Raw genomic sequence first — 15,176 nt, 5'->3', positions numbered from 1 at the left:
AAAAAAAAAAAAAAAAAAAAAAAGAGACATGAGGACTAAATGTAACGTGGTATCTTGAATGAGATCCTAGAACAGACAAAGGACTTTAGATATAAACTAAAGAAATTTGAATAAAGTATGGTCTTTAGTTTACAACGTGCATCAATATTGGTTCATTAATTGTAACCGGTGTTCCACATTAATGTAAGATGTTCATAATGAGGGAGACTGAGTCCAGGTTATGTGGAAACTCTCTGTGCTATCATTTCTATTTTTTCATAAATCAAAATTATGCTTTAAAAATTGCCTTAAAAAATTAAACCTGGGGGAGGAGAATTTATGTCTGAGTGAGAGCAAGCAATGAGTGTAGAGAAGAGGGACAGCATTTCCTGAGCAACAAACTGTCCATGAGAAAGAATAGATCTGTAAAATGCACCTAACTTTTTAGCTTTTGTATTAGATAATCAGCATTTTCTCCTTGAGAGGTGGCCCCTTAGGCCTAAGTCAAAGTTAATGGATCAAATAATAGTAAATGAACAGAATGTTTTCAACCTAATAAACAAACAACAAGTAACTAAATTACCAGAACTGGATGGAATGCAATCAAGACATGTGTGTGTGTGTGTGTGTGTGTGTGTGGTGGTGGTGGTGGTTGTGTAGGGAGGGCCAGGAAGGGGGCACATGAATGTGTGTGAACTTTGGGTGAACTCTCTGAAGCGTTATCCAGAATCTCAACTACACACGTCAGTAAGTGATGTTATTACACCCATTTTACAGAAGAGGAAACAGAGGTCACTATAGTGGGTGACTGAAGAAGGGTTGCTAGTGAGTATTGATTTTTTTTTCCAAGCATACTTCAGAAGTTGCTGTAGACATTGTATAGGCCAGTATACTTCTCACCTTAGTAACAGCCTGGCAAAATGTTACAATCACTCAAAGTGCTGAGTTAACGCTGGGCATGGTGGCTCAAACCTGTAATCCCAGCACTTTGGGAGGCCGAGGCAGGCAGATCACTTGAGGCCAGAAATTCAAACCAGCCTGGCCAAAATGGCGAATCCCTGTCACCACTAAAAGTACAAAAATTATCTGGGCATGATGGCGCATTCCTGTAATCCCAGCTACTCAGGTGGCTGAGGCATGAGAATTGCTTGAACCGGGGAGACAGAGGTTGCAGTTAGCTGAGACCATCCCACTGCACTCCAGCCTGGGCAACAGAGTGAAACTCTGTCCCCCTGTCCCCCCGCCAAAAAAAAGATGCTGCATTAAGAGAATCAAATTCTAGTATTTGTGGAACCATGTTATGCAATGAGCTGAGCACATATGACTCTTGATTTAATCTGCATTAAACTAAGTGAAGGTAGTACTCTCGCTTTATGGATGAGGGAACTGAGGTTCAGAATGACTGAGTAATTTGCTCAAGATCACACAGCTAATGTGCAGTGGAAATGGCATTGAACTCTGAATCTCAGATTCCAAAACCCATGATCTTTCTATTACACCCCACACCTCTGCCAAATACAGATATCCCTGAATATCTGAATCACTCTGGAGTTTCTCAAAAAATGCAAATATCCTGGCCCCAGTCTCCCATTCTTGGGGGAAGGGGGCAAGAGTGTCTGTCTCTGGGTATTTTTTCTTTCATATTGAAAAATGCATTTAAATGCAAGACAGTTAACTACTAATATTCCTTCCATCTATTATCAACCGCTGTTAACATTTTGACATATCACTTTCAATTTTTCCTGTATAATTGCAGTTTCAAAAATTACAAATTAACATATTGTTTCTTAAGAAAAAAAAAATAGAAGATAAAGCTACAGTCTTTTCTGATCTCTCCTCTACCCTGTTCATTCTACAAACTTTCTAGCCAAGACAGCATCATTATGAGTTTAGCGTATTTCCTTCCAGGCCTTTGGAAAAGTATGTTGATATTGACAAATGTCATACTGTGCACATTGGTCTGCAACCTCTTTCAGTGGGCACAATGGAGTGGCCAAGAGGATGGACTCCATGGATGTAGGGCTGTGGCTTAGAGAGGGTCACTTGTCTTCTCTGTGCTTCAGTTCCTCATCTGTAAAATGCAAATAGTAATTGTGTCTGCTTCATAGGGTAGTTCTAAAGATTAAATCACTCAATGCATGTAAAACCCTCAGAATGTTTATTAATTGTTAAGTAAGAATTACTATATATATATTTTGTGAATGCAGCATTTAAAAATGTATACATGTTGATACATATAGATCAGGTTCATAACTTTTAACTTCTGAAGTATAGTTCTTAATATCTGTGTATCATTTTATTTATCATCCCTCTATTTTTGGCATCCATAGTGTTTTCTGTAGTCACAGACAATTCTGCAGTATTTTGTTCAATTTTTTTGGTAAGTAATATGCAAACATTTATTTTGAGTAGATACCTATAAGTGGAATCTGGTCCTAGGATATGGACATCTTTAGTTTTAATCAGACCTACGAAGTTCTTCTCCAAATGTCCTGTAAGAATTTATACTCCCACTGGTTCGGCATGAGAATACTGATTTCTCTATAGATTTAAGAATATATGCTTATTATTGCCTTTAATCTTGGACAATATAATGAGTGAAATGCGGTAATTTATTTATTTAATTTTCATTTTTCTGATTATCAGTGAGATGTAGGTCATATTTCATAACATTTATAATTTGTCTTTTGTAAATTGTGATTTGTCTACACATGGTTGTTTTTTGGCAAATGTGCCTTTTTCTTACTGACTTTTTGACATTTTATATGCTCTGAATACTGTTAACGTGTGTTACAAAGATTTTCTCCCAGTCTTTCTCATTTTACTTGGGTTTATGGTATAATTTGTCATATTGAAATTTAAAATTCTGATATAATCAACATTTTCAGTCATTTTTTCATGGTTTTAGATTTTTGTTTGTTTGTGAATTTTTTTTTCAACTCCACTGGTGACTCTGATGCCCAGTCGGGCATGAGAACCATTGTTCTAAGCTATTGCCCGGGAAGGGGTTCTTGCTGTACATGAGAGACTGTGTTATCACTTCACATGAATTAAGTCATATTTAATACTCATCACAGTGCTATGGGGAGTCAGAGATGCCACACCCATTTTAGAGAGGAGGAAACTAAACCTCAGAGACTCAGTAGGTTGTCTAAGGTAGAGAAGGTGGTAGGACTTCAGAAATTGACCTAGGTCTATTATGCTAAAACCTCCGGGCTTATATATATTTTTAATCAGAGAAAAACCAATTGCTATGAGAAAGCAGAATGACACAGCAGTTATTTTGCATCTCTTTTCATTGTAAAGAGAATTATCTTTAAACTGCAAATGTGGAAACAAAATATTGAGAGCCAAGAGAAGCATGGCTGGTAGATCTTGGAACTCTGTCCTTGGACTAGTGACTTCACTCCATCACCTGTCTGTTACTTACGAAGGGGTGAATCAGGGAACTATCTGGGGCCAAGGTTTTATGAGGAATCAAGAGATCACTATTTGCCCGTAGATGAATTCATATCTTTGGTACCAAACATTATAGTGGCCCCATGTTATGATATAAAGTGTAGGAGGAATATAGGCTTGATATTGGGCATCTAAATCCCAGATCTGCCAGTGATTAACTTCTTGGTCTTGCTATGCCTGGTGTGACTCTGAGGCCACAGAAGATGCTCACACAGCTTTTATTCCTTTACCCCTTCCATGTGTGATCTATGAACCCCGTCAGGAATCTTTGAGAAAGCATGAAGATGAGAAAGATGTTGGAAGACTAGGGAGAGTAGAAAACCTTGATTTTAAAGTTTTTTTTTTTTTTTTAATGAAAATCTAGAATGAATGACTTGTATTGTTCGTGAACACTTACAGAAAAGTGGCAATGGCCAATAATAGCTGGGATGGAGCCATTTGCCAGAAGAAAAATAACTTGGCAGAGCGGGGGATTGTGGTGCACATAGTGTGCTTGTGTATTTACATCTCTCCCAAAATCTTTGTGAATGAGGTGGAGAAGTGAGTCATATATGAAAATACGGACAAGACCTTTAAGCTGTGGAGTTTACAACACATTTCTGGACCCTATAAAATGAAATTAAAGGAAATAAGTGGCAAAACAAATAAAATAATCTAGACTATACTTTAGAGCAGTGTTTCCTAAACATTTTTTTGCCAAAATTCGTATGATAGTAGATGTTTTATCAGAAAAGAATTCCAAGGGTCATTATATCTGAAAAATTCCACATCTAGGTTTTAGAGAGCCATAGTACACATGAACTTATTAAAGATTCTGAGAAGTTCTGCAGAGAGGAAACCTGTTTAGTGTAATCTCACTCAGCATTTCCTATATGTATTTACCATGGGATCTTGTTTAGGGAAGATCTGTGAATATCTTCCAGGCACCAGTGTTCCACTAAACTTATGCTGTTTTACAGTTATGAACTCCAAACTATCAGCAATAACCTAGGTTTGGGGTTAACCTGGCATGGGGTTAAGAATATACCATCTAGAGTCAAACTGTTTGGATTCAGAACCCAGTTGCATAACCTGTGAGCTTGATGACCTCAGGAAAATTATTTAACTTTTTAGCGGCTAGGTTTCCTCATTCTAAAAATTAAGATAAGAAGTAGAAGTTCCAGTGAATTGGGGCCAAATGATTAGGAGTATACTAAAACCCTTACCTGCTAACCTACAAACATCCCACTGACCTCAGTAGATTGTTCTAACTTTCAATTATTTATGCATTGGTTTAAACATTTTCTGTAGCGCTCTATATTTTTAGCCTCTACTAGCTCATGTCCATGCCTTTTAGGAAAATAGTCTCCTGAGAGTCTTTACTCTAAGTGGCTTAGTAATGGGATAAAAAATGAGAAGCAGGCTTCTGGGGGAAGTACACTGTTCACCTTACCATGTATTCTCTGGGGAAGGGAACAAGCAAACAAGCAGATATACAGAGCTCTGAGCTCCAAGGCCATCTCTGGCATATATAGGTAGGTTCAAAGACAGCATCATTCAATTGATGAAGACACCGATGCTCAGACTAGACAAGCTTCCAGGAACTAGACACTTAGAGCCAAAAACTGCTTCAGAATTTACCCTCCATTTTTACAGTAGACAGCCCTTTGCTTCCAAAAGGTCTGTCCTCAGACTGGCCGCAACCCTGGCTCCCTCCTGCAAGGAGTCTTCTCTGAGTTAGGCAGCCCAAACTACCTGGAAGGGAGAGTGGAGGAAGAAATAATCTCATAAAGAGGGAGGTGGCTGAAAGAAAAAAAATGTCCAAAGAATCACACAAGAGACATGACAAGAGGAAGCAGGAATGAGATCCCAAAAGATGGTCTTTGGGGTGAGAATCTCATGGAAGGTCCAGCTTGAATCTCTCTAAGATCTCCTCCTCCAGACTAGAGTGCGGAATAATCTTGAGCTCCCTATAGAATTGAATTGTGCTGCTCATACTTTCTTGAATATTTCTAGTTTTCTATAAATGCCAATGGGTTTAATTTTCATATTGTTGGTCAACTGGGGCATTGTTGGCCCTCCTAGAAGAGGAAATCAGTGAAACATGTAAGAATTTCCATCAGTATCTCCTTGTGACTTCTCCAACTTTTGCAACTACCATATCTCACTCCAAATATTGTTGTTGCCCCAGACAGTTCCTGTCTTGTCCCACTACAGTCTAGTCTTAAAACAGCTGCCAGAATGCGTCTTTTAAAACATGAATCAAATGGTATCTCTCTTCTGCCTAATCACCTTGCATAGCTTCTTATAATGGCCAAAATGGCCTTCCATAATCTATTCCTAGTAACTTCTCTGCCTGGTGTCTTCACACCCCCACTTCCTGCTCACTCTGCCCTAGTCACACCGGCCTCCTTGTTGGTCTGTCCTCACATTGTGCATTCTCTTACTCCAGGACCCTTGCACTGGCTGTTCCCTCACGTTTTTCTCCCTCACTGATTTCAGGTTCATGCTTAAACGTTACCTGTTTATTTTTTTATGACTTCATCGCTGTATTGTTTAAAAATAGCACCTCCATGAACAATGGTGTAGCCAGTCTCTCTTTCCTGCTTCATCTTTCTACATGATGCTGACCACCATCTGAAGACTATATATTTTACTTATTTACCATAGCTACCATTTGTCTCCTCCTTCGAGAACGTAAAGCTTCACAAGGGCTGAGATTTTTTTTTCTGCTTTTCCCACTGTTACACCCCAGCACCTAGAACAGTGGTTAACACAGAAAGGGTGCTTAACTGAATGAATTATTGAACATTCCTGTCTATTTACCTAAGACCGGTGATTTAGGACATTTTTTTGTAAATTTCTTTGATATTGTCCCCAGCAACCTCTGAAACAGGCCAGGACATAACTTCACTTAGGTTTACTCCAAGACAACAGCACGTAGCACATAGTGGTCCAAGAAGCTCTCCCTTGCCAGTCTATTCTCATCTCAAAAGATGCCTAGGCCTTCCTTCTTTTCGAAGTGTGCTCTCAAAAGAAATAAAAATAAAAAAAAGAGCTGGGAAAAATTTAGAGTAAAACAAATATTGAAGGATAAAATGACACATAAAATGTAATGTGCTCCATCTTTCAGAGAAATGCACATCTATACCAAGTTGAGGAGACAGAGTGTAAGGAATACCTACTGAATATCTATTAATGAAGACAAAAATTGTTAGGTGCAGACAAAAATTGTTAGGTGCTTTTGCTTTTTTAAACTCTCATTAAGCTGCCAGGTAATATTATCATCTTTATTTTAAACACAGAATACCAACTTCAGAATGGCCAATTAATATATCCAAACGTAGTGAGTAGCAGAACCAAAATTTGAAATCAGATAGATAGCCCACACACTTGCAAGATACTGTTCTCTCTTTTCAATGAGTAAAACAGAGGAGGAGGAGGAGGAGACGGGGTGCCCAGTTTGTGGTCAAAAGAAGATCCAGAAAGACAAGCCAACTTTTCACCATTATGAACTCTGTTTCTATAGTTTTATTTACTTGTGACCAATCCCCCTTTAGAAAGATTTTGTTAAACGACAGGAGGAGAAAGGCGTTTCTGGTGATTCATTTCACCTTGCCTGTATCTTCTGCTTGAATCCTGATTAAGCAAAGTTTTATGCTGCCATCTTTTATGCATAAATTAAATATTAGACAAATCATGAAATTGTTTTTGAAAAGTTCAAGCCTTTATTGCCTTCCCCTAGATGTCCACTTGGAGTAGTATCAAGAGTGCTTTCTTTATCCCTCAGCAAAGATGTGGTGAGTGTATATGGGTCAATTTGTAAACCTACACAGACCTCTTGTTGAAAAGTAAAAATTAATTTGTTAAAAGTATGATCCTAATCAGGCTTGTAAATTAACTTTCGAGGCTCTGTTAGCAATCAAAATTATTGGTTTCTAATGATCCATACTAGTAAATTAGAAAAACGCCAATAAGGAAATTACATGTCAAACCGGAGGGTTGTTTATTAACAAATTGATTCCAATGGGAAAGAAATGATTTAAACAATTCAGCTCTATGTTCAGTGTGTAATTAACCAGAAACTTCACTCATATAAGACTTCTGCCAAGTAAGTAGCAGTTACATATAATCTCATCATAACTCCCATGCCCCACCCCCCCATTTGTTAGCCTGGGCATAATTTTTTAAACATTTTTTAATAATCACATACCTATATCTATCGTAAGTATTTACCCCAATGGTTATCATTATAACCATTTAACAAATAAAGTTAAGTTTTCATTATAAAAGTAATAAATGTAGCTGGGCACGGTGGCTCACGCCTGTAATGCCAGCACTTTGGGAGGTCAAGGCAGGTGGATCACGAGGTCAGGAGATCGAGATCATCCTGGTTAAAATGGTGAAACCTCTTTCCTACTAAAAAATACAAAAAATTAGCCAGGCGTGGTGGCAAGCACCTGTAGTCTCACTTACTCAGGAGCCTGAGGCAGGAGAATAGCACGAACCTGGGAGACGGAGTTTGCAGTGGGCCGAGATCGTGCCACTGCATTCCAGCCTGGGCAACAGAGCGAGACTCCATCTCAAAAAAAAAAAAAAAAAAAAAAAAAAGCAATAAATGTTTCTAGGAAAGTTGAACTATGATTTTAAAAAAAGAGAAAGAAGGAAACAAAATCACCCCTAAGCCCTTCATCTGGAGACCGCCACCGCAGTCATGTCTTGAAGTGCTTACTGACACGTTTTTTAATACATGTTGTTGTTTCTGTTACTCACTTTTTAATGATTGCCTAATCTTCCATTGTGTGATTATACCACAGTCCACTTCATCATTCCTCTATTAAGGGAGTTTAGTTAGCTTAGAAGTTTTGGTGAACTGCTATGTGAATTTTCCCATAAGTTAAATCTCTAACACTAGAAAAACTGAGTCATGAAGCATAAATTGTTTTATTGTTATCCTCAAAGCTAGAAGCTTCTCTGCGAAAGTGGATGCTTCCAGGGGTGGGGTATGAGTGAAAAGCACTATATCCTATGGTCTGCTTCCCAGAACTTCTTCCCTGCTCCCCTTCCTTCCCAAACTCTCCCACAAATAAGCATGCCAGAGGTGTGTCCATTCTTGGTTCTTGGATTTGCTGTGCTCTCAGCTCTGCATAAGGCAGGAATTGGTTATGTTTTCTTTTGAAGTTTCATCTTAGGTAAATAGTAGGTGGAACCTACCCATTCTCTTTCTTCCTGAGCCAGGAAGGATGACATTGCTCTTTGCTTTGTTTAACAAGTAATCTCTGTTTGCCAGAGAAAGCTTCAGACCTGCCGCTGTCTCTCTGGCGTTACCTCCCCACTATTCTCTCTCTCCCTAATGGGGGCCCCTCTGTGGGTTTCCTAGCCACAGTCCTCAAGGGTGTGTTGCCTGCAGTTGAAGCCATAAATAATGACTGCACCATGAGCCTGTTTGAGGTTACTTATTGTATTTACTACATCCAGAGGTTTTAATTATTTGTGTTTGACATAATGGTAGTAATAATAATAAAACTCAATATTTTAGTGGAGTGCTCACTGTGTGTATGCCTGGCAGGAAAGACAGTATGGTTAAAAAACTAATGACTCTGAGATTAGGGAAAAAAATGGGCCTTGCTCTCTAGCTGCTTACGGCAAAGCACCTTCATCTCTGATTTTATCTTTTTATGTCTCCCTTAACCTTTTCAAAGGATTGTTGGGATGGTCACAGAAAAGAATTCTATACTATAAAGTGATACTTAAGTATGAAAAGGCATCACTACCGTTCTTTTGAACCTTATACCATTAACGATTCAGGCAATAGATAAACCTATTCAACCACAAGTTCAGTGAATTTTAATGTTTTGAAATTTTAGAGTTATTTAAGTTATATTTTCAGATACTTTCTGTCCATTTAAATATTGGAGTAACCCCTATTATATGTTTGTTTTAATAAAGTGTATACGATACTCCTTGTTTTTGTCTATAATAAATAGCATTACCAAGGAAATCACACACTTTCTGACTAAGTAGCAGATAATTTGCTAGGCATTTATATTAGAGGACCAACTAAAATAAATGTCTTTTTTTTGTAATAACCATAAGAGCTAAAATATCACCATCTAAAGGCATTGAAATTGAGAAGCTGTCATAAATAATCATTATTTTCACATTTTTGTGGCATTTAATGAAAGCAGTTTCCCAGCTCTTCGCACGAATGTGGGAGTGCGGTGTTTCCATACTTAGCAAGTGCTTCCAGCAGGAAAACACTGACTGCAAGTTGACATCTTTGTGTTGGGGGTTCAGTGCATTTTAGTAGATTTTGCCAAGTGTTGCTGCTGACCAACATTCATTTTTTAGTTCATTTCTGCTTCAGAACCAGTGAAAAGAGTCCAGGTTTTGCAAGAAAACTGTGGCATAATTACAAATGAGCTCCAGTCCCCCACAGCCCATTCTCAGAAAGGGACAAGACAGATATAAATAAAACTCTTGAGTCATCCAGCCTAATTTTTTTTAGGGGATGCATTTGGACAAATTATACAACCCACCTTGTGCTTCTTATTTATGTCTGGTGATTTTGCATCTAGCACTCAGCAGATGCCATAGTAATCCAGAAGAGTCCAAGGAATTTGGTTCTACAATTAGGGAGCGTTTGAGACATCAAGCAAACTCTGATACGCAGGCAGTTATTGCCTTTGAGGAAGAAGTTATTGCCTTTTTCTGATAATACATCACAGCTACATTCCATAAAACTCTAAGACTATTTATACTAGTGATGTTCCAACACTTTTGAGAGCATTTTAAAATTGTTTTTTCACTGAGGTGTTTAAGAATAGTCAAGAATAAATAGTCAGTTTGAATTATATATATATATTACACTAATACTTATATCATATAATATATATGATATATATATATATATACACACACCATGACACACACATAATGACAGTTAATATGAAAATATAAAAACAATTATTACAAATCAGTAAAAAATCTCTATGATAAGAAAATGGTATAAACCAATAATTCATAAAAAATGCAAATGGCTACTAAACCTAGGAAAAATGTTTAGTGTCATCAGCAATTAAATAAAAAAATTGAGCAATGAGTTATTTGCTGTTTTCATCTGTCAAGTCAAGAATATTGAAAATCCTTAAAGTAGTACAGGTGAGAAACATGGCTCTTGTAGTGGAAAGATAGAAGAGATGAGTATAGTCTTTTCTGGAAGGCAATGGGACAATATATAAAGAATCTTTAAAGGATAGTTTCTGAATAAACAATTTGACCCCTATGCATTTATTCTGAGAAATCAGACAAGTAGGCAAAAATTTATGTATAATGTTGTCCATTATTTCTAGTGGCAGAAAAATAAGAAGCAGCACATATATCCATCACTAGGTATTGGTTAAAGAATTTATGACTGCATCTATGCAGCGGATCATCAGGCAGCCATTAAAAATGATCTGATTAGGGTAGGAATGGCTAATGTAAAAGCGGGAAATGTCTTATTCATCCTTGCATTGTCCGAGTATCTAGCTTGGCCCATAATATTTGATTTAAAGATGATATTCCTCAGGGAGATATGATGTGCTCTTTTCTTCCCATTGGATTCCTGAAATTCTCTTTATTTAGCCACATAGTGATCAGTGTAATAGTCAAATCTGAGGGTGACATGGAATATGATGAACTTTTTTCCATTTTCTTACCCACAAACTCTTCTCATATCCTTGGATAATTTTGATCCTTTTGAGGAGATTATAGAAGATGTCCTGAATGTACTGTCTTCTTACCGCTTCCACTCCCACCAACGTGGACATAGCCACATTCACGTCTTGTCTGCATTTCAGCAACAGCCTCTTGACAGGCCTTGCTTAGTCTATCTTGTCCCTTAAAGTTTGTTCTCAACATAGAAATTAGACTGATCCTTTTAAGCCTATGAGATCATATTATTCCTCTGCTCAAAATCTTGCAAAGACCCCTATTTCTTTCAGAATCAAAACCATAGTCCTTAAAATGGCCTGCAATGCCCTGTGATTATTCTGACACTGTCTCCTGTTATTTTCCCCTTGACCTCCTCCACTCTCGTCAACCCACCTTGTGGCTGTCTCTTCAACAGGCCAGGCACGCTGCCATCTTCCAGCCTTCACCTCCCTCAACTCCTTTAGGACTGTACATAAATCGTGCCATCCCAATGAGGCCCCATGTGCCTGCCCTATTTATTCCTGCAATCTGCCGTCACCCTGCCTCAGGAATGCCCATTTGCTTCCCCCTGCTCTGCCTTGCATTGTTGCCTTAGCCCTTCTCATTACAACATGCACAAATGAGTTTCTGCGTGTTGTGTCCCCTCAACTTCAATGTAAGCTTTATAAAGGAAAGCATCTTTATTTTGTTCACTGATGGATTCCAAGCTGCTAGAAGGATCATTGGCCACTGTTGGGTGCCACAAATATATATATTTATTGAATAGCTTGAATGGAAAGTAATTATATATATATATACACACACATATTATTTTATTTATTTATTTTTGAGACAGAGTCTCGCTTTGTCGCCCAGGTTGGAGTGCAGTGGCACGATCTTGGCTCACTGCAACCTCCACCTCTCTGGTTCAAGTAATTCCCCTGTCTCAGCCTCCCAAGTAGCTGGATTGGGATTATAGGCACACACCACCATGCATGGCTAATTCTTTTGTGTTTTTAGTAGAGATGGGGTTTCACCATGTTGGCCAGATTGGTCTTGAACTCCTGACCTCAGGCAATCCACCTGCCTCGGCCCCCCTAAAGTGCTGGGATTACAGGCATGAGTCACCGCACCTGGCCTATATAAATATATTAGTGGTAATTATATGAGATAATTTTTACTATGTGCCAAGTGATGCATATGTATCATATCATCAACATTCCCAATGAACTTATAAAGCAGGTATAATTAAGACCAGCAAGTTACAGATGGAAAAACTGAGGATTAGAAACATAAAAGTACATTGTCTCACAAGCAATAAATTTAGATGTTAGATATAAATCAAGTAAGTCTGACCCCCCTATTCAAGCAGAACAATGTTGCTTCTATCTTATTTATTTATTGTAATTCCATAGAATTTCATTTGGGAAGTGGGGAGGTTTCCTATGTAAATATTTTTGGCAACCACTGTCTTAAATATTTTAACCAAATCAAAATCTTACAGTGGCAACTCTAGGCCTTTAGCAGATTTTCATGTGATTAAATTGTAACATGTGAACTAACTGCCCCACCTCCTGACACTTAGTACTTGGTTTTAAAGAAGAAAAAGTAAACAACTTTTGCAAATTTAAGGACTCTTTTCTACTCTTATAAAAACAATTGTATTTGTGAACTCTCCATTTTGTTGTGTTAGGTTTTATTGTACTGGTTCTGCATCTTTGACCTGTGTTAGTTCCAGTGACTGTCTCCTCACCCTCCCCATTCTCTCTTCTAGGAGAATGATATAAACCTGACCCACATTGAATCTAGACCTTCTCGTTTAAAGAAAGATGAGTACGAATTTTTCACTCATTTGGATAAACGTAGCCTGCCTGCTCTGACAAACATCATCAAGATCTTGAGGCACGACATTGGGGCCACTGTCCATGAGCTTTCACGAGATAAGAAGAAAGACACAGGTAAGAATTAGAGGAATTTTGCAACATAAGTAACTCCACACTGTCTTCATAAAATAACAGCAATATATATATTTAACAGCATATTTAAATATATGTATATTTAATATATATTGATGTTATTTTGCGGAAGCAAAATAATATATATGTATTGGAAATAATGCCTTGGAAGACTGTTTGGGGGACTGAGCAGATATAGGTTGGGGACCTAGGCAAGTGCGTGGTATATTTTAGACATATAATGAATTTTAGTTCTTTTCCCCCTTCCTAAAGATAGCTATTTCTTGGCCGGGCGCGGTGGCTCAAGCCTGTAATCCCAGCACTTTGGGAGGCCGAGACGGGCGGATCACGGAGTCAGGAGATCGAGACCAGCCTGGCTAACACGGTGAAACCCCATCTCTACTAAAAAAAATACAAAAAACTAGCTGGGTGAGGTAGCGGGCGCCTGTAGTCCCAGCTACTCGGGAGGCTGAAGCAGGAGAATGGTGTAAACCCGGGAGGCGGAGCTTGCAGTGAGCTGAGATCTGGCCACTGCACTCCAGCCTGGGCCACAGAGCGAGACTCCATCTCAAAAAAAAAAAAAAAAAAGAAAGAAAAAAGAGATAGCTATTTCTTTTCTCTTTTCTTTTCTCTCTCTCTCTTGTTTTTTTTCTTTTTTACTTTATAAGCTTTTAATTTGTATTTATTTTATTTTCTCTTTTTTCTTTTGACTTTTATTTTAAATTCAGGGTTATATGTACAGGCTTTTTACATGGGTGAATTGTGTGTCATGGGAATTTGGTGTACAGATAATTTTGTGACCCACGTAATCAGCGTAATACCCAATAAGTAGTATCTAGTTTTCAACAAAACCCATGAAAATAAGCAATGGGGAAAGAAGTTCCTAGTCAATACATGCTGCTGGGATAACTCGAAAGCCATATGCAGAAGATTGAAACTGGACCACTGCCTTTTACCATACACAAAAATCAACTCAAGATGGTTGAATGGATTTTTGCATCTCTCCATTCCAACCAGAGGGATCTCCCCATATAGCTCCAGCTCATAACATGCCAATTCCAGAGCTGGAGCTACCTGGCTTCTTGTTACTAGGGCTTTCATTGTCATTTTCCATCTTCTTATCTGTCTCTTCTACTCATACAAGCTCCTTGTGGGCAGGTACACTCTCTTACCTATATTTGTATCCTCAGAGTTTAGCACACTGCTTGGTACACAGGTGCTCTGCATATATTTCCAAGTGAATGACTAATAAAGGAGTTGTCAAAACTTGCATTGTCCCATTATTTACATACTGAAATGCTACCCAATCTCTCGGGGCTGGGGGGTGGGGGCGGGGAAGGGTGATGGAGTGTAGCAATTATAAGTGTGGGCTTGAAGTTGAATAGCCTGTGGTTCAAGTCCTACTTCTTCCACCTATTAAGTTTGATACCCCTGACAAATTGCTTTAACTGTCCTGACCTCAATTTTTCATAGGGCTTTTGTGAGGATTAAATGAAGTCATACATAAGCAGTGCTTAGAACAGTGCCTGGTGCACTGTAGGGCTGGACAAATGATACCATATGGTTGTTATTATGATTATGATTAGCCTGAAAGCAATACAAAGGAGCAAAGTGACTGCTTTTTAGGGTCTCAAGTATATTCAAGTGAACCATTTTTTAATAGACGTTTTATTTTATTTTTTATTTTTATTTTATTTTTTTTAGACAGAGTGTCACTCTTGTTGCCCAGGCTGGAGTGCAATGGTGCGATCTTGGCTCACCACAACCTCCGCCTCCCAGGTTCAAGCGATTCTCCTGCCTCAACCTCTTGAGTAGCTGGGATTATAGGCATGCGCCACCACGTCCAGCTAATTTTTGTATTTTCTGTACAGACGGGTTGTCACCATGTTTGTCAAGCTGGTCTCGAACTCTTGACCTCAGGTGATCTATCCGCCTCAGCCTCCCAAAGTGTTGGGATTACAAGCGTGAGCCTCTGCGCCTGGCCTTAATAGGCTTTTTAGAAGAGCAATATTAGGCTTACAGAAAAATTACACAGAAAGTACAGAGAGTTCCCAGGTCTTTCATCCCTACCTCAGTTTTTTCTATTGACATCTTGTATTTCTGTGGTGTTTTTTTTTTTTTTTTTTTTTT

General features: G+C 38.4%; 1 protein-coding gene across 1 annotated transcript in view; it reads left to right on the top strand.

Moving 5' to 3' along the window:
• The window catches only part of PAH (phenylalanine hydroxylase), a 73,880-nt gene that overhangs the window by 9,910 nt on the left and 48,794 nt on the right, over window positions 1–15,176 (top strand). The window contains exon 3 of the mRNA XM_017893446.1: window positions 12,866–13,049. Coding sequence (XP_017748935.1) covers window positions 12,866–13,049 — 184 coding nt within the window. The remainder of the gene's footprint in view (window positions 1–12,865; window positions 13,050–15,176) is intronic.

The sequence above is a fragment of the Rhinopithecus bieti genome, unplaced genomic scaffold (assembly GCF_001698545.2).
Source record: "Rhinopithecus bieti isolate Rb0 unplaced genomic scaffold, ASM169854v2 scaffold_23898, whole genome shotgun sequence".
Taxonomy (NCBI): Eukaryota; Metazoa; Chordata; class Mammalia; order Primates; family Cercopithecidae; genus Rhinopithecus; species Rhinopithecus bieti.
The sequence above is the reverse complement of the archived record's forward strand: the minus strand, read 5'-3'. Positions and strand labels throughout refer to the sequence as shown.